At 42.6% G+C, this 26,601-nt stretch overlaps 2 protein-coding genes and 1 non-coding gene across 14 annotated transcripts in view; 1 reads left to right on the top strand and 2 right to left on the bottom strand.

The window, feature by feature from the left end:
- The window catches only part of GRIP1 (glutamate receptor interacting protein 1), a 723,532-nt gene extending 712,309 nt beyond the window's left edge, over nucleotides 1-11,223 (top strand). For all 12 annotated transcript variants that reach the window (XM_037987743.2, XM_037987719.2, XM_008003935.3 and 9 more), the window contains 2 exons: nucleotides 5,286-5,432; nucleotides 9,627-11,223. In XM_037987743.2, the coding sequence (XP_037843671.2) occupies nucleotides 5,286-5,432; nucleotides 9,627-9,854 (375 nt within the window). In that variant the 3' untranslated portion in view covers nucleotides 9,855-11,223. The remainder of the gene's footprint in view (nucleotides 1-5,285; nucleotides 5,433-9,626) is intronic.
- Nucleotides 11,213-26,601, bottom strand: part of HELB (DNA helicase B) — a 46,004-nt gene continuing 30,615 nt past the window's right edge. Inside the window, exon 13 of the mRNA XM_008003930.3 lies at nucleotides 11,213-21,024. Coding sequence (XP_008002121.3) covers nucleotides 20,923-21,024 — 102 coding nt within the window. The 3' untranslated portion in view covers nucleotides 11,213-20,922. The remainder of the gene's footprint in view (nucleotides 21,025-26,601) is intronic.
- Nucleotides 12,984-13,088, bottom strand: LOC119624086 (small nucleolar RNA U13). Its single transcript, XR_005240174.1, has one exon. It is a non-coding gene; the product is annotated as a small nucleolar RNA U13 (small nucleolar RNA).

The raw sequence follows: 26,601 nt of genomic DNA, 5'->3' as shown, positions 1-26,601 counted from the left end.
TGGTTGGTATACTACCATTGGTTGGTGTTGGTAGTTTTGGGTGCCGCTCTCCCTTGTGCCCCTCGTGGGTTCTGGCCTGTGGTGCAAACACCCAGAATCACAGGCCAATAGAGTCATGAAGAACTTCACTATTATTCCAGTCCCACACCAAGTGTTTCCTCAAATGCAAGGATTCTGGTTTACTATGTTGGAAAACATGCCTCAGATCTAAGACCAAAGTGAGTTTCCTAGCTCCCATTTAAAGCTTAAGATTTAGCATCCTCACATGTGGGTGCATCTCAAGGATATGGCTAGGCCTGCAGAACAGAAGCTGATGCACTTTACCAACCAGCCATAGGCACAGAGTCTGCAGGACTGCACCCCTGTACCTAGTTGCAAGTGAAACGGAGATAGCAAGGAGGATGCCCCACCCTCTAGGAATGGTGGTGACGGTCCCTGCCCCAGGTGTGTTGCTTGCCATGTGGAGAAAACATGGCTAAGAACAAAGACAGAAAAGGGGCAAAAGAGCAAGAGATCCCACAGATAAAGCCAGAGTGGGACATAAGCAGGAACCTCGGGCAAAGAGATTTCACCCAGTAGTAAACAGGGTCCGAAGAATGTCAGTCTATTACCAATCCTAATAACTACTAGCCTTCTTCGCGGTGGCTCACGCCTATAATTCCAGCACTTTTGGAAGGCCAAGGTGTGCAGATCACTTGAGATCAGGAGTTCAAGACCAGTCTGGCCAACATGGCGAAACCCCATTTCTACTAAAAATATAAAAATTAGCCGGGCGTGGGGGCAGGCGCCTGTAATCCCAGCTACTCAGGAGGCCAAGTCACGAGAATTGCTCGAACCTGAGAGATGGAGGTTTCAGTGAACCGAGATCATGCCACTGAACTCCAGCCTGGCCGACAGAGTGAGACTCAGTATCAAAACAAAAACAAACAAAAAATGCATTGAATATATCAAAATTTATAGGTTCCTATTGATCCCATCCCCCACTTCCCCACACACAAATTCTCATTGGGCCACCATTCAAAGTATTTAGTGAACAAATTCCCTGTTCTGAAATTGAAAGGAAAGAATTAGCATTCATTCATTCTGCCCTTCTTGTAAAAGATGTATTTCAGAGTAACAAAGCAGCACTAGTTGACGAAAGAGAATTCTCCTTTACAAAATCATTTTTAGCTAATAAATAGAGAAGATATTAATAGGATTAGAAAAACATTATCGCTTTACAACCCCTAATGAAATTTTGATTCAGACAGTGATCAATAAATAAAATCATTAGATTAAAGATTGATGAGAACCCTTACAATAGCGGAATGAGGCTGTCATCACCTGAATCCACCCAAAGTAGGACAACTAGACATGATGTGATAGGAAGCACTGTGCCACCTGTGAATTGTTCCTGCCCCCAGCCCCACTACAAAGCTAACCTTGACTGAAATCAAGCATCTAGCATTAACTTCCATTCAGAGAAATGTGGGAGACAGAGGAACATGCTACAGAGCAAATGACACAGTGTCAGCAATAGAGCACAAGGGGAAGGATGAGAACCCGCCACAGGTAAGAGGAGATTTAACAGACTTAACACAGATGTAGTATGTGAACTTTGTTGGGATTCTGACTTAAGCAAGCCAACTTAAAAAAAAATTTTTGAGGCCGGGCACAGTGGCTCACACCTGTAATCCCAGCACTTTGGGAGGCCAAAGCAGGCAGATCACTTGAGCTCAGGAGTTCAAGACTAGCCTGGTCAACATGGCGAAACCCTGTCTCTACTAAAAATAGAAAAATTAGCTAGGTGTGGTGGCGCATGCCTGTAACCCCAGATACTCAGGAGGCTGAGACAGGAGAATTGCTTGAACCCGGGAGACAGTGAGCCAAGTTGCAGTAAGCCGAAGTCACGCCACTGCACTCCTGCCTGGGTGACAAAGTGAGACCCTGTCTCAAAAAATTAAAAATAAAATAAAATGAAAAAATCATTTTTGAGACAATTGGGGAAATTATGGACTAGGAAGTAGTGGCTATCAGGTAAGAAGAGTTGCTGCTGCCACCAGTGAATTGATGATGTGGAGGTTATGAAAGAAAGTGATCATATTTTTTGGAGGTGTATACTGAAGTATGTAGGAGTGAAATGACATGCAGACTGGTGTTTGCTTGAAAACACTCCCCCTAAGAAGAGAAGGATAGCTGAAGGAAACATGGGAAACTCTTGATGGTTGTTGGATCTGAGTGGTGAATAGATGGGTGTTCCAACCTCTCTACTCTAGAATATGTATGAAATTTTCACTAAGAATATTTTCAGAAATCTCCTATCTGGCCTAAGGCAAAAACATAATTGTGGAGCAGCCTAAATATTCCTCTCTGCAATGAGTATTTATTAAGCAACTGTGTGCTAGGCAAGGAGAGACTGTGCCATGGCAAGATCTAAGCTTTGCCGTCAGAAGCCTTGATTTGAGCCAATTCACTGTTGCCATCAGTTTGATCCTGGGCAAGTTGCTATTTCTCTTTGAACTTTCGTTTCCCTGTCTGTATATGATCTGCTCCACAAACTGGTAGAGACAGTAATATCTCTTTGCTTTCTAAACTGCTCACTTAACTCCCACAGGCCTTACTAGCAAGAGGTCTAGCATCCCCTGTTGGAGGACCTTCCCCCTATCTTCTTCACTGTCTGGGAATCTGGGTCTCCTCAGCCCGCAGGTAGGCAGGCCTGGCCCTGGTACCAGAAGTGCCCTCCTTCTCATGGCCACACAGTGTCAACTTTGGAGTTTTGTCCTGCCTAGCTACTCTGTCACGGGACAGCCTTGCTGATTCCCAGCATGGCCTTGGGTGAGGGGTGAGGGGATGGCTGGAACCCTAGAATTAAATCTCTCTTAGTTCACAGTCTCTTTCTCTGCAATGACTCATAAAGAGACAGGACATCATGACTGATCCTCAGCCTCATAAATTGCAGGACAAGCTCTTTCTATCCAACAAAATACTAACCTCACTGTGGCAGGTGCTGCCTTAGGGGCTTGAGATACATCCATGGGCAAAAAGGACCCCTACTCCCCTCAAGGAGCTGGGGAGTGGGGATCTGCCCCAAACCCGAGCCCAGGCCACCAGCAGTCTTCCCCTCTCCCCCTGGTGAGTATTGCTTTGGAAGGTAGGGGTGCTCTAACCACACGGTGTGAACCTAACGTACTTCTCCCCAAGCATCACCAGTGAGCATGTTAGATGAGCGATGGGTGGTGGGGCCAGTGCGGGGGTGCTGGGTGTTACTAGGCTACACACACACACACACAACCCCACACACCCTTTATGTAGTAAAGTAGGGCTTACTACTCTATCCTTGTATAACTTAGTGCAGACTGAGAAACCTTTATATCTGTCACCTCTTAAAATGAAGACTCTTACCCATCTTACAGAATCATTATGAGGATTAAATCAGATTTCTTCACTGGGCTGTGCTCATAAAGGTTGTGTTTTGCTCACTGCTCTACTTTTTTTTTTTTCACTCTACCCTGTGAAATATATTCTCAGTCCCTAAAACAGTCCCTGAGGCATAGTAGTGTCCAGTATGTGCACACACACACACACACTCACACTCACATGCACACACAGTGATGGAATGAGCCTGCGAAGAGGGTCGTCTCAGGAAACATTAGCTCTGCGGATTCTCAGTCGGTCTAGGGTGGGTCTGAGACTGCATTTTCACCGGCTCCTGAGGGTGGATCCTGTCCAGGAGGACACTGAAAATGATGAGGCCGAGAGGTGCATGTTGAGTGGCAGGAGAGTGGAACCATTAGGCACTTAGCGTCTGGAGTCTGTCAGATACGTCCCCACCATTCTTACCTTTGTGGCCTTGGGTGGGTTACATAACCCCAGTGAAATTGAATTTCCTCACCTCTAATATGGCAATAACCACTAGGACTGCCTGGTGAATAGTATTGACCCAATCAGCTTGATATTTTAGCTCTCTGTCCAGTAAAATAAAAACCCACACACTGACCACTTTTGTATTGCCTTCAGAATGCCATAGCCCTCTGAAGTAAAATCACTGGATCGAAACAAAGATCCTTGCTTTAAGAGTTTTAACCTTCACATTTGCCCTGTATAGCTCTGATTTTGTTTTTTTGTTTTTTACTATTTTACAATAATGTTTTCATGCTTTAGTTGGATAAAAACAAATATATATTATATATATGTGTGTATATATATGTGTATATGTGTATATATATATTTATATATGTGTGTATATGTATAATTGCAGTAGAAAATTAAGCCTGACCATTGCTTGAAGTCTTTGTGGAGGGCATCTAGCACAGCTTGATAAAACCCGTGGCCCCCTCAAAGCATTAACTGAGCATCAAGTGCTGAGTGTGCTGCTGGGCACAATGCCCAGCACAGTAAGAGCTTGGGGACTGCTGCATATTCATGTGTGTGCCTCTTCCTCTTGTTCACTGCTGTTTCTGGCACCCCATGCTGTGCTTACAATATGGTAGGAGCTCAATAAATATTTGATGAATATACAAATGATTAGTTATTTTAGCCTCAGATGAACACTCACAGGAGGTCAGGTGGAGGAGTAAGGGCTGATGGAGGAGTGAGGCTTTGACCAGCTGTAGTTGGCCTCAGGAGCAGAGAGACCCAGGGCGGCGGGGGGCTCGCAGCACTCAGGGTAGATGCCTTCAGTTACCAAATCAAACCCTAGACAAATGCTGAGGGAGTGAGTTAAGCCAAGGCACAGAGCAAGGGTGTTGTCATAGAAACACATTCAGGTCTTTTACATAGTATTCTGTGATGGTGCTCATTGGGGGTTCCAGAGCAAATAAAAGGATGAACTTCATGGTACGTGCCCAAAGAGAGGATACGCCGAGCACTGTGCTTAGCAGAGCACCAGGCAGGAGTGGGGAGGAAGGAAAGCTTTTGGCTTATTCCCTGACATCTCAGCAGTTGTAAAGGGCTGCTGTGGGCAGCTCCTCTGACCAGGGGTTGCCCCAGGAAAATAGTAGAAGTCAACATGCCCTGGGGAAGTTCTCTCCTGTATCCTCCTGATGACAACTGCAAAGGAGGGAGGGAGGACCCAGACATTCCATTTCTCCTCGTTTGTCAGTTCTGGTTGGGACTTCATAAAGTCCAAGGATATTCTTGGAGTGGGAAAAAATGCTGCAGGATTGGTGCAGGGAGCTGACTGATGCTGATATTACAAATCCATGATGTGACTAAAAGTCATGTGAAAAGATTGATCATCAAGAAGTTGCAGAAGGAAAAGTCTCCAGCCCAGCTAAATGTTCCCATCCCACTTTCTCTCTCTTCAGGTGACCTTGTACAAGGACTCTGACATGGAGGACTTTGGGTTCAGTGTAGCAGATGGCTTGCTGGAGAAAGGAGTGTATGTCAAAAATATTCGCCCAGCTGGGCCAGGAGATCTTGGTGGCTTAAAGCCATATGACAGGCTCTTACAGGTAAGACCTCAGGTGGAATTTTAATTCCTTGCAAGCAATTTGTCACTGGGAGCTTCCTCTACATCCTTCTGCATATTTGGGGCCCTTTGCTCTTTTCCCTTTCAGCCTTTGTCATCAAGATTATGGAATCAGTAGAAGCAAACAGCTGTATAAAGAATTTTCAGCACTGGTAAATTCTAACCCAGCCCCCAAAGTTCTGTGGTTTCTTATCAGTTTTTTTCAGCACTGAGCTCAGAGCCATCTTTCCCAGTCTCACGCTCATTTCTCAGACTCCACCCAACCACTGGTCACCTCCCACCATCACACAGTAGTCCCATAAATATGACATAGTTGTCCGATTCCAGGCACCACCAGTCTAGTCCTTCCTACCACTCGTCTTCTACATGACCTACAAGGCCCCAGGGATTTGGCCTCTCCTTATCTTGCCAGCATCTTGTCTTACCTCTTCATTCATTCATTCATTCGTTCATTCATTTATGAGACAGAGTCTCGCTCTGTCACTGGAGTGGAGTGGTGTGATCTCAGTTCACTGCAACCACCACCTCCCAGGTTCAAGACATTCTCCTGCCTCAGCCTCCCAAGTAGCTGGGATTACAGGTGCCTTCCACCACACCCAGCAAGAATGCAATTTGCTAATTGGAGGGTTGGTGACAGACCTTTTGAAGTTGATGGAAAGTTACAATTTTTTTTCCTTTTTTTTGTTTGAGACAGAGTCTCACTCTGTCTCTCAGGCTGGAGTGCAGTGGCACGATCTCAGCTCACTGCAACCTCCACCTCCTGCATTCAAGTGATTCTCCTGCCTCAGCCTCCCAAGTAGCTAGGATTACAGGTGCATGCCACCATGCATGGCTAATTTTTGTATTTTTAGTAGAGACCATGTTTCACCAGGTTGGCCAGGCTGGTCTCGCACTCCTGACCTCAAGTGATCCGCCCCCCCTCGGCCTCCCAAAGTGCTGGGATTATAGATGTGAGCCACTGTGCCCAACCTCTTCGTTTACTCTCTAGCTTCAGCTGGATTTGTTTCAGGAATGGTGTGTGCTGCCACCTCCTGGCCTTTGCACCTGCTGTGCCCTGAGCTTGTGGCACTTCTCTGCTAAACATGCACAGGCTCTTTCCCTGCTCCTTCCTTGACTTCAGGTCCCTGCTCACATGCTGCCACTTAAACCACTCTGTTTAAAAGGGCCCTTCCTGCCTCTCCATTCTTCACAGTGCTTCCTTGGTACGCAGTACAGCCAGAGATGATGCTAGTTATTTGCTTATTCTGTGTTGCCCACTAGAATGTAACTCCATGAAGGCGGCGATTTTACTGTCCGCTCTATTCTCAGTTCCAAGAACAATGCTGTCACATAAAAGTGCTCAGTACTGTGCAGCAGAATAGAAGCGCATTGGCTCTGAGCCTTATATACGCTTCCCTTTTTCTGAATGCTCTTCTAATCCCTAGGCCTTACCTGCTTCACTCCAACTCAACTTTTTGGTCTCACATAGATCAGCGATTCCCATCCTTGACTGAAAAAATGGAATCACCTAGAGAATGTATCCCAATGTTCGGATCAAATGGCAGACCAATTAAACCAGTGACTCTAGGAGAGAGATACAGCATCGGTGTGTTTTTACACCTTCCCCAGTGATTCCAACGAGCAGCCAAATTGACAATCACTCGTTTAGAGGACTTCCCTTCAAAGCCCAACTTCACCAGACACCACCCAACCTCCTTTACTTCACGTCTGGACTAGGGGTCCCTCCTATACAGAATAGCAGCTTTTTCTTTTGGTAGAATTTACATCATTAAAACTGCCTGTTTGGAGGTTGCAGTGAGCTGAGATCACGCCACTGCACTCCAGCCTGTGCGCAGAGTGAGTCTCAAACAAAAACAAAAACAAAACAAAAACACCTTCCTGTTTCCTTGCATATACTCCCCAACAGATTGTAAACTTTTTGAGAACAAGGATAGTACCTTATTCTCTCATTTACTATTATATGGTGTTTGATATCTCAGTATCTCTCACAATATCTGAAACCAAAAAGCTGAAACTTGCTTACTTAATATAGTAACATTGTGGTCAGGTAGAGTTTTATTTAGGAAAGCAGATTTCTGAGCTTATGTGCAGGTTTTGGGAAGGGCATTTTGCAGGAAAATGGAGCAGGTTGAAGTCAGTCTTAGCAGTATACTCACCTGGAAACAGTCTGTCACCAAACAGCTAACTTTCAAAGCAGGAGGCTGCCATGGATTGGTTAGCTTTCAGAGATGTGTTCACTGAAGCATGTTGTCACTGATCAATTTGATAGTTTTGGAACAATTCTGGTAATGATTTTTACTATGGCAATAGAACAATTAGTCTTATCCTAGGAGTTTGGGGACACTTTGTTTTCCATAGACACGCTAATATTTGCTGAATGAGTAACTATGGACAAGTTACTTACCGTCTATATGAGTGTCTTCCTAATCCATAAATTAGAGCTAGGCCTACTCTTATGGAAGCTGAGGCTGTAAAAGTAGACTACATTCAGATTATAAAGGGCCTTGAATGTGATGCTAAAGCTCTTGAACTTTATGCTGAAGGCATATTAATTTCTTAAGCAGGATAATGATATAATTCGTAACATAGAAAGGCAAGACAATATTATTGTGGGTGTATGGGGGAATGGGTTAGGGAAGGGAAGATCACGGGCAAGGAGACCAGGTAGGGGTAGGTAAGATAAGACACCTGTTTCAGAACTAATGAGTCTTTAATATTTTCAGCACATCGTGATAGAGCAGTCTGGGAAGCATTTGGTGGTTTGGATCTGTTGGTGAGGAGAGATGATAGAACCAGAGTTAAAGATTTAGGATACTGAAGTGTGGGGTTTAGGACAAGATGCCCTTGGTGGCTTTATAACAAAGAAGAGAAGAGAACCCAGGATGTATTCTAACAATAACAAAATGTATGTATGTATGTATGTATTTGAGACAGAGATTCTCTCTCGTCACCTAGGCTGGAGTGCAATGGTGCGATCTTGGCTCACTGCAACCTGTGCCTTCTAGGTTCAAGCAATTCTCCTTCCTCAGCCAGCTCCCGAGTAGCTGGGATTACAGGCACCCACCACAATGCCTGGCTAATTTTGTATTTTTAGTAGAGATGGAGTTTCACCATGTTGGGCAGGTCTCAAACTCCTGACCTCAGGGGATCTGCCCACCTCAGCCTCCCAAAGTACTGGGATTACAGGCGTGAGCCACGGTGCCTAGCCACAATAACCAAATGTAAAGGACAGGAAGAAATAAAGGCAGGAAAGGGCTGAAAGCAAGCAGTTAAAATGGTAAAAGGATCAAAACAAAGTGGGGTTGTAGAACCAAGGAAGGAGAGTTTTAAGGGTGAGGAGCTGTCAGGAGTGGCAAATGCTAAACACCAAGGATGATGCGAACTCCAGAACATTCCTGGATTTGACAAGTGGGGTCATTTGCCAGAAGTGCAGTGTGTCGGGGGGACCTGAAAAAACTGAGGAGAGAATGGGAGGTCAAGGAGTAGAACTGGCATGTGGGTGACTGTAAAAACTTTCATTGGTAAAGAAGGAGAAATGGGTGCATGTATAAGCTGAAGAGGGGATAAGCTCATTAAAAAAAAAAAAAATTCTTATTCTTAGTAGAGACAGGGTCTCATTATGTTGCCCAGGCTGGTCTCAAACTCCTGGCATCAAGCGATCCTCCCATCTTGGTCTTCTCAAGTGCTGCGATGACAGGTGTGAGCCACTGCACCTGGTGGAGCTCACTTGTAAGAGAGGTAGTTCAGCATCATGATTCAGAGCACAGGCTTTGAGATCAGCCAGTTGGCCTGGGATTACATCCTATGACCCTTACCAACTACTGATCTAACGCAAAGCTCTTAACCTCTCTGTGCCTTGCTTTTCTCATCTGTAAATTAGGGATAATATTCAGCCCTTGGAGCACCCCCACTGTGGGCGGGGCCACCTGCTTGGCATGAGGATAGGTAGGATGTGTATGTGTTCCTTGCCCTTGAGAGTCTTAAATGATTTACTAGTAGACAATGGCAAGTGAGCCAGTAGCCATGTCACAGCATAGTCAGAGCAAGGATAGACCTCATGGTGCTCATTTTAGCACCTTCATGACTTCAAACAACTTGTTGCACCTGAAATGTTCCTCTGGGTTTTGGGAATTATGGTTACAATGATAATTCAAAATGGCTCTTCTTGACCTTTCAGGTGAACCATGTCCGAACCAGAGACTTTGACTGCTGCCTTGTTGTGCCCCTCATAGCAGAATCCGGGAATAAGCTGGACCTGGTTATTAGTAGAAACCCACTGGCTTCACAGAAGTCTGTAGAACAACAGAGTCTACCAGGAGATTGGAGTGAACAGAACAGTGCTTTTTTCCAGCAGCCTAGCCACGGTGGTAATTTGGAGACACGAGAACCCACTAATACATTATAGCAACGCTTTTTATAAAGCAGGACAAAAGACAATATCTACATGGTGCTAAAAATCCCTTTAAGATTTCTGTGACATTTGAAGCACAGATAATCACGTGGCATTAACTGCAAGCACAGGGGTCTTTTAAATCTCTCTCATGGCTCATGTTCACTTCCCTTTTCAAGTTGAAGAGGTTTCTTTTTTGGTGACCACTATGGTACATGGTGGGCAATGCCCTGCCAGGCCCAATGGTAGAGAAAAATAGGCCGTCCCCCCAACTCTACAATTAACATCAGAGGAAATTTTTTACAAATTCATCTTACTATCACTTTTTAAAAAGAGAAACATCTGTTTGAAAATATTCTCTATGATGATTTCCTTAATTCACTTTGAAATCAGTTTCTTACTATGAAGTCATTAATGTAAGAACTTGACCAACAAGGCTTTTCTTCTCATAGGCTGGCTCTACTAGGGGAACTCCTGTTTGGTAAACTGCTGGGACTGCCACAATGGGAGGGGTACAGGTATAAAATTAAGTTATCTTAAAATGTTTCAGCAATGATGCACGTAGGAGACCATAATAGGTGGTGGTAAATGTTTTGCCCAAGTATAGGAATGATTTTAACTAAGATGTATGCTATTCCCTATGCAACAAATTATCAAACAGGATATGTCTTGTGACCTGTTTTTTTTTTTAAGGACACATTTTTAATAGCTGAAAATCTCTGATAATGAATTAGAGGGTGTAGTAAACACGAGAATTAGTTATATTATCTTATTTTTAAAATTCAAGACTAAGAACTTAAGAAAGAATGAAGAGTCTATTAAAATGAGGTTCATCTTAATGATAGGCAAACCAAACTCATACTGCTTGACATGTTTTGAAAACTGGTAATATTGAGGGTGTACAGCACATGTACTTAAAAATGACACTGGGCTATCTTTTGTTCTGAGCCATGCCACTTACCGAAATTGTAAATACATTTTTCACAAATGCATTGCCAATTATTACCATCCCTCAAAGCAATAAATTGTGACAGTTGCTTTAAATGTTTGTCAGCAACTGTTTTCATTTGTTCAGATATTTTGAATAGCTACGCTAATAACTGTTATTTGGTGAATATAAAAAACTAGATTTGTATATTGATGGTAGACTCTCCATATTGAAATAATTATTTTCCAAACGTTTTCATTTTGGTCAATAATTCAAACTACCACTTAGGCAAAGCATTCGAACACTGTGTCCTTTGTTTAAGGAAACGAAAATCACCTTTCTTTTTGTGCAAAAAAAAATATTATTTCAATCACATTTCAGAACCGCCAGGGCAAGAAAGTATAAAGCAGAATCATGTTAAGAAAAAAGAAAAAAAGATCATGAGTCACTTAAATATGTATTTTTATTTGTAACAAACAAGTATTAAACTGTAAAGTATTTTTGTACAAATTTAATACTTTAATAGCATGGTATTTATCGTCTATGTATGGTTTTGGGGAATTCAAAATTGTTCAAATATTTGTATGGAAAAAATAAAACCCTCTACCAAATGGAATAAACCGTGATTTTAAAAAGCCAAATAAAGAGGACATGCATTATTGGTGTTTTGAATATATTTCAGTGTTCTAGCCTGAGTCCTACACAATTTGTTTTGTTTTGAGATGGATTTTCACTCTGTTGCCCAGGCTGGAGTGCAGTGGCACAATCTCAGCTCACTGCAACCCCTGCCTCCTGGGCTCAAGTGATTCTCCTACCTCAGCTTCCCAAGTAGCTGGGATTACAGGCGCCCACCACCACACCTGGCTAGTTTTTGTATTTTTAGTAGACATGGGGTTTCACCACATTGGCCAGGCTGGTCTCAAACTCCTGACCTCAAGTGATCCACCTGCCTTGGCCTCCCAAAGTGTTGGGATTACAGGCGTGAGCCACTGCATCTAGCCACAATGTTTATTTTTGTATAATTTTCTAAAGGTGAAAGGTTTTCCTATCAACCTGAGAAGCACCACTAAAGAGTAGGAACCTGGGCGTTGAAATTGAGTCCAGGTTTCATTTCAGGCTCCAGGCTCTTGTATGACATTTACTCACCATGAATCAGTGTCTCTACCTGAAACTGAAGGTCATGTCTGTACCACAGGATCATTCGGAAGACGAGGAGTGAAATATATGAGAATGGGCTAAAAACACACACAGAAATACCTCCAAAACCAATGGTACATTTACTGTAGGTGACAAGTATTGATCAAGTATCACAACATCCACCTCAGAGAAAATTACATGTATTCTATGAGATATATTTACATAAACTTAAAATGTACAAACTTTAATTATGCTACCTTTAAAAATTCACATTCATTTTTATACAGTTGCATTCAGTGTGCCCAGGTTACATTCTGAAAGGTAAAGTATTTTCTAGCACGAGAGTCTTATGACCCAACTGACAATCAATTACTGCAAAAATCTAAGCAACTGTTCAAATTTTTATTGCACTCGCCTCACTTCTGCATCAAGCGTGATGCTGAAGCCAATGAAATGTGTGGTTAGAAGAGACTTTGTGAATAAATGCAAATGAGAAGCTATATTTCATGTGAAAGATATTTCAGTTGTAACCAAAACTAAAATGAATCAACAATAGAAAATAGCTGTTAAAAACAAAAAAGCTCTCATGATTTCAGGTAGCACTTTTCAAATATAGTGACCAGGCCAAAGGGAGAGCTAGGGTCAGCCAGTAAGTTCTGAGCACCCCGAGTCTTCTTAAAAAGGGCAGTGACAAACTTTGAAATGAAAGGGTTTGGGGCTATGCCACCGGAAGACTGGCAGAAGAAACTGGAGATAAGTAGCCAGATGGAGCAGAAGAGACAAGGTCTGAAATATATGAGACTCAGGACTTACGAGCAGAGGTTCCAATGAGGTAGATTTCAGCTTAATATAAGGAAGTAATTTCCAACACTAGTGTTGCAAAGTGGTTTTCACCAAGCAGTAAAGAACTTTAGCATTGGAAATGTGTGTTCTACTGGTGACTGATGGGTGTTCAGCAAATAGTAAGCTGGGGTAGATGACCCTTGCAATTTTAACATGCTGGGATGAAACATTATTTGCTTCCAATTTACATTTTAAAAAGGATACTAGAAGTATCCTCTTTCACTCAAATATTTTTTTTTCATGACCGGTAATGTGCCGGCACCATAACAAGGTTTGAGGGAGGCACATCTCACACGTGCGTGTGAACACCAATGCATCAGGCTTAGGAACTACAAAAGGATCTTAATGAAATCTGAGAGAATTTTGAATCAGGTCAGTTATTTGTATTTTAGCCAATAGTACATTTATAATATAAGAACTACTGCTTTGGAATATTCAGTTACATAGTATTAGTTTCATTGTGTTTTTATGGAAAAAAGGTATTTTCAAGTTTTTCTTGACAATGTGAAGCTTTACCTGAGTCCTATACCCTGAAATATAGCTAGAGTTAAAGAAATTTTATTTCTATAAGGTTGTAGTAACGCCCCTGCCCATCGCCTGCATGTTCCAGGAACTGGCTTATTATAAAGAACCATCCTTCCCCAGGTGACTTAGATAAGACTCACAGGTGTTCATCTCCCTTCCACCGTTTACTTATAACAAAATCAGACACAGACTGCCCTGAAAATTACCATTCTTTGCTTCATAAATGATTAGCTGAATTGCTTGTACTCACTGATCTAGAGAAGATACTAAGCTTCCTTCCCCCAGGCTTTTGAACTTTGACCAACCCTCAATTTAGGCCAGCATACAACACCTCCTTAAGAGGCCCTCCTAAAAGTAATAGGACAAGAGTTAAAATTAATGAAATAGGCAGGGCGCGGTGGCTCAAGCCTGTAATCCCAGCACTTTGGGAGGTTGAGACGGGCGGATCACGAGGTCAGGAGATCAAGACCATCCTGGCTAATGCGGTGAAACCCCATCTCTACTAAAAAAATACAAAAAACTACCGGGCGAGGTGGCGGGCACCTGTCGTCCCAGCTACTCAAGAGGCTGAGGCAGGAGAATGGCGTAAACCCGGGAGGCGGAGCTTGCAGTGAGCTGAGATCCGGCCACTGCACTCCAGCCTGGGCGACAGAGCGAGATTCCATCTCAAAAAAAAAAAAAAAAATTAATGAAATAGAGAATAGAAAGACAGTAAAGAAAATCAATGAAACCATAAGTTGGTCCTTTAACAAGATTAAAATTCATAAACTTTTAGTTAACCAAGAGAAAAAGAGACTCAAATGACTAAAATCAGGAATGAAACAGAGGCTTTACTACCAGCCTTACAGAAATTTAAAAAACCATAAAGGAATACTATGATCAACTGTATGTCAGAAAATTAAAAATCATAGATTAAATGAGCAAATTTCTAGAGAAAAACTGTCAAAACTGACTCAAGAAGAAACAGAAAAGCCAAATACACCTATAACAAGTAAAGAGATTCAATCAGTAGCTTTAAAACTTCACATACCAGGCTCAGTGGCTCACGCCTGTAATCCCAGCATTTTGGGAGGCTGAAGCAGCTGGATCACCTGAGGTTGGGATTCAAGACCAGCCTGACCAACACGAAGAAACCCTGTCTCTATTAAAAATACAAAATTAGCTGGGCATGGTAGTGCATGCACGTAATCCCAGCTACTTGGGAGGCTGAGGCAGAAGAACCGCTTGAACCTAGGAGGTGGAGGTTGCGGTGAGCCGAGATCGTGCCATTGCACTCCAGCCTGGACAACAAGAGCGAAACTCTGTCTCAAAAAACAAAAACAAAACAAAACAAAAACTTCGCACAAAGAAAAGTCCAGGGCCAGATTAATTTAAAGAAGAGTTAATACCAATTCTTCACAAACTCTTCCAAAATAGAAGACAAGGGGACACTTCACAACTCATTCTATGTGGTCACTATTACTCTGATACCAAAACCAAACAAAGTCATCACAAGAAAAATAAACTGTAGACTAATATCTGTCACGAATTTCGATGCAAAAGTCCCCAACAAAAAACCAGCAAGCCAAATCCAGCAGCACATAAAAGGATTGTACACTATGACCAAGTGAGATTTACTCCAGGGATGCGTGATTGATTTAACATCCAAAAATTACCACACTGCATCAATAAAGGACAAAACTACATGATCGTCTCAATACATAGAGAAAGGACTTGAGGAAATTCAATGTCCTTTCACAACAACAACCTAGGAATAAAGGAGAATTTCTTCAGCTCAATAAAGGACTTAAAAGAAAGATCTACAGCAAACACAGTTAATGGTGGAAGATTTAATGCTTTCTCCCTAATACGATGAACAAGACAAGGATATTCACTCTTGCCACTTCTATTCAACAATGTACTAGGGGCTGTAACCAGGGTATTTAGCAAAAAAATGAAATTAAAGGCCTACAGATTAAAAAGGAAGAACTAAAAGCATCTCTATTTGCAGATGATATGATCTCTTATACAGAAAATCCTAAGGAATCCACTAAAAACCTACTGTAACTAATAAACAAGTTCAGCAAGGTTGGAAGATACAAGATCAATATATAAAAATCAATTGCATTTCTATGTAGTAGCCGTAATGAACCAAAATAAATTAAGAAAATAGTTCCATTTACAACAGGAAAAAAAAATTAAATATTTTGAAATAAATTTAACAAAAAGCATTGTAAATTTAATTAAAAAATACAAAACTTACACTCTGAAAACTACAAAGAATTAAAGAAGAACCAAGCATGGTGGCTCACACCTGTAATCCCAGACTTTGGGAGGTTGAGGTGGGCAGATTGCCTGAGTCCAGTTCAAGACCAGCCTGGGCACTATGGTGAACCCCTATCTCTGCAAAAAATACAAAAATTAGCCAAGTGCAGTGGTGCAAGCCTGTAGTCCCAGCTACAAGAGTGATTGAGGTGGGGTGGTTGAGGAGGTTGGACTGCTTGAGCCTAAGAGGTAGAGGCTGCAGTGAGCAATGATTGCACCACTGCACTCCAATCCAGCCTGTCTTTCCCAAGCAAATGGAAAGACATCTGTGTTCATGAATCACAAGACTTAATACTGTTAAAATGGCAATAGTTCCTGAATCTGTAGGTTTAACACACTCCTCAACAAAATTCCAGTTTGCTTCTTTGCAGAAACTGACAAGCAGATCCTAAAATTCCTACGGAAATGTAGGGACCCATAACAGCCTAAAACAAACTTGAAAAAGAAAACAAAGTTGAAGGACTTACACTTCTTAATTTCAAAACTTTCTACAAAGCTACAGTAATAAAGACAATATGGTGCTGGCATTAGAACAGACACATGGGCCAGGCGCAGTTGCTCCTGCCTGTAATCCCAGCACTTTGGCAGGCCAAGGTAGGTGGATCATCTGAAGTCAGGAGTTTGAGACCAGCCCGGCCAACATGGTGAAACCCCATCTCTACTAAAAATACAAAAAATTAGCCCGGTGTGGTGGAAGGCACCTGTAATCCCTGATACTCGGGAGGCTGAGGCATGAGAATTGCTTGAAACCAGGAGGTGGAGGTTGCAATGAGCTGAGATGGCACCATTGCACTCCAGCCTGGGTGACACAGTAAGACTCCATCTCAAAAAAAAAAAGAAAAGAAAAAGAAAAAAAAGGAAAGAAAAAGAAAAAAGATGCATGAATTGGGTCTGGCATGGTGGCTCACGCCTGTAATCCCAGCACTTTGGGAGGCTGAGGCAAGTGGATCATGAGGTCAGGAGATCGAGACCATCCTGGCTAACACGGTGAAACCCCATCTCTACTAAAAATAAAAAAAATTAGCCGGGCATGGTGGTGTGCGCCTGTAGTCCCAGCTACTCAGGAGGCTGAGGCAGGAGAATGGCGTGGAGCTTGCAGTCAGCCGAGATCACGCCACTGCACTCCAGCCTGGGTGACAGAGTGAGACTCCGTCTCAAAAAAAAAAAAAAGAATAATCTCTTCAATAAATGGAGCTGAACAATTGAATTGTCACATGCAAAAGAATAAAGTGGGATCCCTACCTCACACCATATACAAAAATTAACTAAAAGTGAATCAAAGATCTAAGTGTAAGAGCCAAAACTTGTAAGTTATTAGAAGAAAAAATTGTAGTAAATCATCATGACTTTGGATAGGCAATAGTTTCTTGGATATAACACCAAAAGCACAAGCAGCAGCAACAACAAAAATAGATACACTGGTCATCATCAGAATTTAAAACTTGCACCTCAAAGGACACGTATTAGTCCGTTTTTACACTGCTATAAAGAACTACCTGAGACTGAGTAATTTATAAAGAAAAGAGGTTTAATTGACTCACAGTTCCACATGGCTGGGGAGGCCTCAGAAACCACAATCATGGCAAAAGGTAAAGGAGAAGCAAACACCTTCTTTACAAGGTGGCAGGAGAAGAGGGGTGGGGGGCGGGGAGTGCCATACTTTAAAACCATCAGCTATCATGAGAACTCACTCACCATCACCAGAACAGCATGGGGGAAGCCACCCCCATGATCCAATCACCTCCCACCAGGACCCTTCCTCGACACATGGGGATTACAATTTGAGATGAGATTTGGGCGGCGACAGAGAGCCAAACATATCAGATACCATCCAGATAATTAAAATAAAATTCACAGAATGGGAGGAAATTTTTGCTAATTATGTTTCTGATAATGGACTTAAATGTTGAAAATATAAAGAATTCTTACATTTTGTGATGGTTAATATTAGGCGTCAACTAGATTGAGAGACACCTGGATGGCTGATGAAGCATTGTTCCCGGGTGTGTCTGTGACGGTGTTACTGAGGGAGACTGACACTGGAGTCAATGGACTGGGAGAGGAAGACCCACCCTCAGTGTGGCTGGACACTATCCAGTTGGCTGCCAGTGATGCTAGAACACAGCAGGTGGATGAAAGGAGATAAGCAGCGTGCTTGCTGAGTCTGCTCCCTCTCTTCCTGTGCTGTGCAGAATGCTTGACTTCCTCTCCTCCTGCCCTTAGACACCAGACTCCAGGTTTTTCCACCTTTGGACTTTGGGACTTGCACCAATTGCTTCCCAGAGTCTCCTGGGCCTTTGGCCTCAGACTGCAGGCTGTACTCTCAGTGTCCCTGGTTTTGAGGCTTTCAGACTTGGGCTGAGCCATGCTATTAGCTTCTCTCCTTCCCCAGCTTGCAGATGGCCTGTCGTGGGACTTTGCTTTATAATCGTGTGAGCCAATTCTCTCTAATTGTGATGGTTAATACTGAGTGTCAACTTGATTGGATTGAAGGATGCAAAGTGTTGATCCTGGGTGTGTCTGTGAGGGTGTTGCCAAAGGAGATTAACATTTGAGTCAGTGGGCTGGGGAAGGCAGACCCACCCTTAATCTGGTGGGCACAATTTAACCAGCTGCCAGCAAATATAAAGCAGACAGAAAAACGTGAAAAGGTGAGACTGGCCTAGCCTCCCAACTTACATCTTTCTCCTGTGCTGAATGCTTCCTGCCCTTAAATATCAAACTCCAAGTTCTTCAGTTTTGAGACTCCAACTGGCTCTCCTTGCTCCTCAGGCTTGCAGACAACCTATTGTGGGACCTTGTGATCATGTAAGTTAATACTTAATAAACCCCCCCGCCTCAACACACACATATATATCCTATTAGTTGTGGCCCTCTAAGGTACCCTACCTAATACACTAATAAAGTCCCTTTTATATCCACATATAACCTATTGGTTCCATAACTCTGGAGAACCCTCACTAATACAATTTCAGTGATAAAAAGAAAAAATATCCAATTTAAAAGTGTGCAAAAGATCTGAATATACATTTCTCTAGGGGACATACAAATGGTCAATACTCACATGAAAGCTGTTCAACATCATTAGCCATAAGAAAAATGCAAATCAAAACCACAATGAAATACTACTTCATATCCACTAGGATGGCTATAATCAAGAAGTCAGATGATAATAAACACTGGAGAGAATAGGGAGAAACTGGAACTCTCATACACTGCTGGTGAGAAGATAATTTGGTGCAGCTGGTTTGCAAAAAGTCTGGCAGCACCTCAAAATGTTAAACATAGAATTACCATATGACCCATCAATTCTACTCCTAGTTATATACCCAAAAGAAGTGAAAGCATATGTCCACATAAAAATTTACACACAGATGTTCATAGCAGCATTTCATAATAGCCAAAAAGTAGGAAATAACCCAAATAAATGTCCATCATCCAATGAATGTACAAATTCAATGTCCTTTATCCATATACTGGGATATTATTTGGCAATAAAAGAGACGAAGCACTGACACATTACTGGTACAACACGGATGGAGTCTGAAAACATCATGCTAGTCAAGTAAGTCAGGAACAAAGAACCACATGTCCGCAATAGGCAAGTCTATTGGGACTAGGAAAACCAGGTTACCTAGGGATGGGGGAAGTCAGGGGAATTATTGCTAAGGAGTGTGAGGTTTCTCTTTTTTTTTTTTGAGACGGAGTTTTGCTCTTATTGTCCAGGCTGGAGTGCAAAGGCATGATCTCAGCTCACTGCAACCTCTGCCTCCTGGGTTCAAGCAATTCTCCTGCCTCAGCCTCCCAAGTAGCTGGGATTACAGGCATGTGCCACCATGCCTGGCTAATTTTGTATTTTTAGTAGAGACAGAGTTTCTCCATGTTGGTCAGGTCGGTCTCAAACTCCTGACCTCAGGTGATCTGCTCGCCTCGGCCTCCCCAGGTGCTGGGATTACAGGCATGAACCACCACGCCCAGCCAGAGTGTGAGGTTCTTTGTGGGGTATGAAAATGTTCCAGGTTGGGCACGCTGGCTCACACTTGTAATCCTAACACTTTGGGAGGCCAAGGTGGGAGGATCATTTGAGCTCAGGAGTTCGAGACCAACCTGGGAAACATAGTGAGACCTCGTCTCTATTATTTAAAAAAAAAAAAAAAAAAAATTCTAAAATTGATTACAATGGTAATTGTCCAATTTGATGAATATACTAAAAGTCACTGAATTGTATACTTAAACTGGGGAAATGTATATGAATTATATCTCAATAAAACTATTAACCATTTATGCCTGAGGTTGCAACTTTCTGAATTTTTGCGATCGGACGTTGGCGATGACCTTGAGCAGTGGGATATAAATAGCTCTCACATGTTTAGTGTCCCAATAATGGACACTACGCATAAATAGGTTAACAGATACATTTTTCCTCTTGACTTTTTCTTTTACCATTTAACATAGGTAAAAATTTAAAAATCAAATCATTCTGAGAGAGAAAAAAATTCCTAAGTGGAACATATTCAAAATAATGTGCTCCCAACTCAGAAAGCATTTCCAAGGAAAAGTCCCAGGTAGGCTGGGCCCCAGGCGGCAGTGATGGAGTGAGCAGCAGTCTTGTAAAATGACCACAATCCAACATCCTAAGAGGCATGTCAATAATATCTACAGATGCAGTTACAGCTCTTCTTTGCCACTGCTTCAACCCATTGGCAAAGATAACACACGACGATCATCAAAGTTACGAAGGCATTATCCTAAAAATACGACATGTTTTAATGCACATTTTTTTTTTTTTTTTTTTTTTTTTTGAGATGAAGTCTCGCTCTGTCATCCAGGCTGGAGTGCAGTGGTGCGATCTCAGCTCACTACGACCTCCGCCTCCCAGGTTCAAGTGATTCTCCTGCCTCAACCTCCCGAGTAGCTGGGACTACAGGCGTGTGCTACCATACCCAGATAATTTTTGCATTTTTAGTAGTGATGGGGTTTCACCATGTTGGTCAGGCTGGTCTCAAACTCTTGGCCGCTGGTGATCTGCCTGCCTCAGCCTCCCAAAGTGCTGAGATTACAGGCGTGAGCCATTGCACCCAGCTTGATGTACACAATTGTATAAAAATATATATGTATATAAAATATCTAATCTCTTCACTTATGTTCAGTGCTACCAGTTCTCACAATGACATATGTTGAAATCATTAATATTTTCTTTGATTAAATGGATTTAAAACATTTGCTAACACAAATACCTTAAAACTCCAGTTATGGGCAACTTTTTTTATCTTGGTACTTTGACATTACGATGTTCATTTTGTCTCCAAAAGACAAAATAGTTACTCTGAGCAATTTGAAATAAAACTAAGTTTCTTGATTATCTGTGGGCTTGAAAAGTTGCCTGGGAATTAAATTATTCAGTCTCAAATTCTGAAGTCTGGAAGACACTTGTGGAGATTCTCCCACCTGTTAGAACAATTAAAAGAACAAAGTTAACTTTGTAAAAATGTAGTTAGACTACCCTATGTACTTGTATTCCCTCTGCTTCAGAAAAAGAAATAATGCACCTTCCCCAACCCTTGAAAGGCTTAAGCAACCAAAGCAATTGGCTATCAGCTCCTTGTAGGATCACATCTGCTTTGCTCACTGTGGTATCTCCAGGACCCAGCTCTGGGGCTGGCATTTAGAAGTAACTATGTACTGAATTAGTACATGTGTCTAACTTCTAAAGGTGTAGACAGGGCTCACTACATAATTTGGCAGCCCAGTCCAAAATTAAAATGATGGCCCCTTGTTCAAAATTAAGAATTTCAAGATGGTGATTACAGAACATTTTTTATTTTTTTAAGTGTGGGGCCTGAGTCCTGGAGGACTGCCCATGTTGCCTGCCCATGAAGTCAGTTCTGGATATGTAAGATAAAACATTGCAATGCTACAGTCATATTCTTTGTGCTATTGATGATTCCAAAGTGGGCCAGTATCGTCATGAAGTTTCACCACCATAAAGAAATGAAAAGAGTAAGCACAATTCAATTTTAGGGAAAGGGTCTTTCTTTGGAATTGCCTCTCTTTTCTGCTCATGTCAAAAGCCTTATTTCAGGACCTCTGTAAGAGATGACAAGTTTAATTTCAGAAAAAAGATGTTTTCCCGAGATGGAAATTCCATCAAAGAGTTGATCTGGGATACAGAATGGAACTTAGCAGGGATTCTACTGTCCAAGAGGGGAAAAAGAAGAAACTTCCCCCTCCACCCTCAACTATGTCCATTTGAATCACTTTTCCCAAAAGATCTGACCCTCAGCCTCTTTTCCCAATCTGCTTAATGGTGCTGGATCTACCTGTATGCCTGAGCCAGAAGCCTTGGAGTTATCCTTAGACCCAACCCCACCTGAATCCAACTGATCATTACTTCCCATCAGCTATATCCTTAGCATCTCTTCTCCATCCCCATTGCTACGTCCTAATGTTAGAGCCTCCTCATTTTACCCAGGTTACTGAAATAATCTTTTGGCTGGGAACTCATTCCCTACTCTCTCCCTAACCATCACCATCCACTAAACCTCAGTCAACATCACCTTCATAAATTTCAATTCACAGAGCACTTAAAATGCTTCTACTGTTCTCCATTGCAATCAGAAGAATGTATGACCTCTTCAGAAGACCCTGTGTCCATCCTCCCTGCCAGTTCCTGTGTCTGCGGCCCATCCTCTCACTGTGCTCTGTGCTCCAGCCATGCTGTTTTACACCTGTAGTCTCCTAATGTGCCAGGAATTCACATGCTGTGCCCTGTGTCAGACCGACTCTTAGAGAACCTTTTCCCTGTGCCATATCCATTTGGGGACAAAGGATATAAGTATTCCCCATTTACAACTCAGCCCAGTTCTGGCAGGTTACATCAGCACTTTCTCCCCCAGGTACCCGCTGTGGCCCCTTCTTACCTTTATTACAGCCTTGGAAGCTTAAAGACTCAACTGAACAAGCCTACTGCCAGCACTTAGAGCAATTCTTATGCTTCTATTGGAACTACATTTGGAAATTACTTATAATCTCACCTTTTTTTTTTTTTAAACACAAAATCCATTACCCAAATTGGATCCTCTAACTCATAAAACCAGAAAACAAATGCCTTTGGGTTATTTCCTAAACTCAGAATAGGTCTCAGTAGAAGTTTGCTCCCCTTATAAACATTCAAAAGGATCTTTTACTGCCTCAAAAGTGATTCCAAAAGGAATTGTCAAAGTAAAGGGGGGCACTACCAGAATAAAAGTATGACTTTCAGTACAACCTGAAAGAACAATATTCTGAAGGTCTGATTTTTTTTAAAAAAGTTTCATTGCCATATATTCATGACTCATATTTTGATCACTAAGTATTTCCGAGGTATTACCATGTGATCAGCAATTGTACCAAATGTTCTAGCAGATCAAAAATGATATACTGTCCTCAAGAAGCTTCATTTACAGAGTCAAGGTTATTGCAAGTGCAGTACAGAAGGGGTGTGTGCCCTCCTATGGGAATTCAGAGAAAGAGAAGCCTTCAGGAACAACACAGAAACTGAGCTGGATTACAACAATAAGAGAGAGAGGATGGTGTGAGGTGATCATCTTTGAACTACTTTATCTTCCTTCTGCTATATATACCCAACGTACTACACCCACTCCTTCTGGTTGCCATGGAAGAAGGGTCCTCTGTCCCTAATCCTGTCTCAGGGCAACCACTCTACTTATTCTCTTGATTTTTCCCATCTTACCCACATCAGGACTCCAATTCTGCAATTATCCTCTCTCTCTGAATCATGAATTTCTGGTTCTCCATTGGACCATTCTCACAGCACACTAAGATGCCTTAATGTACTCATCCAAAGTAAACAAACCAATAAGGTTTTCCTTGACCACAAGTCCTCTATTCAGATACAACCACCTTTGCTTTTTTCAGCAGCCCTCTTCAAAACCTGTCTCCACTGCTTCCTCCACCCTTTCGGCTCCCATTCTCTCATCAGCCCCCTCAGTCCAGGCTTTTTTTCCCTCCCCACAACCCTGGTTTTCCTTCTATCTCACTTCCACTCCTTTTTAGTTCTTCCTCCTCTGCTAGATCTCTAAAAGCTGGGAATACCCCAGAATTCTGTTGTCAGGCCCCCTCCTCTATCTGCAGTCTCTTCTGAAATTAACCCACCTAGTCCTTTCAATATCACTACATGCCAATGATTCCCAAGTGGACCTTTCCTACCCTACTCCCTGCTGAGGCTCTAAACTCCTCTACCAACCACTGACTTACTCAACAAGTCCATGTACATTTCCGATTAGTACCTTAAACAACAGCACGCCACAAGAGAACGCTTCATTTCCCCAAATGAGTTCTCCTCACATCTTTCTCATCTCAGGAAATGGCACTGCTATTCCCCAAATTGCTTTAGCCAAAAATCCAGGAATCATCCTGGATTACTTTCTCTTTTACCCCATCACATCTAATCAGAAAGTCATACAGACTCCATCTCCAAAATGCATCCAGACTCCAACCACAGATTACCAGCCCCACTCTTTCATTAGGCTCTCCCCACGATGCTCTTCTACTGGTCTCCTCACTCCCCCTTCACTTTCCACAGTTCCCTCTCCACAGAAGCCAGAGGGATTGTTTATTTTTTGTGTATGTATGTATGTATGTATGTATGTATGTATGTATGTATTTTTGAGACAGGGTCTCATTCTGTCACCCAGGCTGGAATGCAGTAGCACCCTCACAGCTCACCACAGCCTCAACCTCCTGGGGTCAGGTGATTCTCCCACCTCAGTCTCTTAAGCAGCTAAGACAACAGGCACCCAGCACCACCCCCAGCTAATTTTTGTTTGCATTTTTGGTTGAGATGGGGTTTTGTCATGTTGCCCAGGCTAGTCTTAAACTTCTGGGCTCAAGTGATCCGCCCACCTCAGCCTCCCAAAGTGCTAAGATTACAGGTGTGAGCCACCATGCCAGCTTTTTTTTTTTTTTTTTTTTTTTTTTTTTTTTTTTTTTTTGAGACAAGGTCTTGGTCTGTCACCCAGGCTGCTGGAATGGGATGCCACAATCACAGTTCACCACAGCCTGGAACTCCCGGGATGAAGCAATCCTCCTACCTTAGCTTCCTGGGTAGCTGGGACTACAGATATGCACTACCACGTTCAGCTAATTTTTTACTATTTTTGTAGAGATGGAGTCTCACTACGTCGCCCAGGTGGTCTCAGACTCCTGGGCTCAAGCGATCCTCCCGCCTGGCTCCTGAAAGTGTTTGAATTACAAGTGTGAGCCACCACACCCAGCAGGGATTGTGGTTTTGTTTATGAGACGGTTTTGCTCTGTCACCCAGGCTGGAGTACTGTGATGCAATCACAGCTCAATGCAGCCTCAACTTCTCAGTCTCAAGTGATCCTCCTGCCTCAGCCTCCTGAGTAGCTGGGACTATAGGTGCATGCCACCATGCCCAGTTAATTTTTGTATTTTTAGTAGAGATGGGGGTTCATCATATTACCCAGGCTGGTCTCAAACTCCTGGGCTCAGGCAATTCTCTCACCTCCACCTGCCAAGGTGCTGGGATTATAGGTATGAGCCACCATGCTGGGACTATGTTTAAGCAGGTAACAGATGATATCACACCAATACATCCAGCCCTCCAATGAATTCCCACTGCAAGCAGAATAAAATCCCAACTCATTCCCGTGGCCCTGCCCACTCTCCAACACTAGCACCTGCACCCTCTTCTTCACTCACTAGCCACTTTAGCCTGCCTTCCTCTTTGTTTTTTGTTTTGTTTTGTTTTGTTTTTGAGACGGAGTTTTGCTCTTGTTGCCCAGGCTGGAGCACAGTGGTGTGATCTCGGCTCACTGCAACCTCTGCCTCCCGGGTTCAAGTGACTCTCTTCTCTCAGCCTCTCGAGTAGCTGGGATTACAGGTGCCTGCTACCATGTCTGGTTAATTTTTTGTATTTTTAGTAGAGAAAAGGTTTCACCATGTTGGCCAGGCTGGTCTCGAACTCCCAGTCGCAGGTGATCCACCCTCCTCGGCCTCCCAAAGTGCTGGGATTACAGGTGTGAGCCACTGCACTAGGCCAACCAGCCTTCCTCTTTGAATAAAATCATTCCCTTTCCAAGCTTTGCATTATCTACATCCTCAGAGGCCCCCATGCTGGCTCCTTGGTAACATTTAGTGCTCAGCTCACATGTCACCTTTTTAGGGAGGCATGACCTGGTCAAAATAGCACCTCCTGCCCACCTCACCCCCTGCCATTCCCTATGTCCTTGCCTTGGTTTTCATTTTCATAGACTCTTAATCTGAAATGTGACTTTCTCTTGTATTTCTTGCCTCTGCTGGGATGTAATATCCACGAAGCCGGTATTGGTGTGCTTTCCTCCCTTAACGTTTAGATCAGTGACTGGCAGGTTTTTATTTTTATTTTTTCAATTTTTTCCTAAATGGTTTTTTCAAATGCTAAATGAGAGGAGACAGAAAAAGGCATTCAAGATGAGGGACACCGCAAGAGTCAAAAGGAGGATGAAAAAGTTTGATTCATTTTAGTGAGCTGCAGACACTAGCTTGACAAAAGCAGAAAAAGCATAGTGGGAAATGAAATGACGTGGAGAAACCTGGAATCAAACTGAGAAACGTCTCAAATTCCAAAGCTAAATAGTCTAGAATTTATGTTGTAGGCACCTGGGAGACACTGAAGCTTTTGAACAAAGAAGTGAATCTTAATGGACACCTGAAGCCTTGAATACTACCAGACCCAAATGTATTGGTTTTTCCTATACATACATACCTATAAAAAAGGTTAATGTATAAATCAGGAACAGTAAAAGATTAGCAACAATAACATAAAAAATAAAGCAATTCAGTAAAATAAGGATCACCTGACACAGGCACTACAATACTGAAACTTAATCCAATAACTAAGATGGTGGCAAGTGACTAACGGGCGGGGAGTGTCCACAGTGTGGACGCACTGGACGAAGGGAGAATTCACGGAATGAGATGGTGTGAGATTTCATCACACTGCCCAGAATGGCATGCAACTTA

Source organism: Chlorocebus sabaeus, chromosome 11, assembly GCF_047675955.1.
Source record: "Chlorocebus sabaeus isolate Y175 chromosome 11, mChlSab1.0.hap1, whole genome shotgun sequence".
Lineage (NCBI taxonomy): Eukaryota > Metazoa > Chordata > Mammalia > Primates > Cercopithecidae > Chlorocebus > Chlorocebus sabaeus.
The sequence above is the reverse complement of the archived record's forward strand: the minus strand, read 5'-3'. Positions and strand labels throughout refer to the sequence as shown.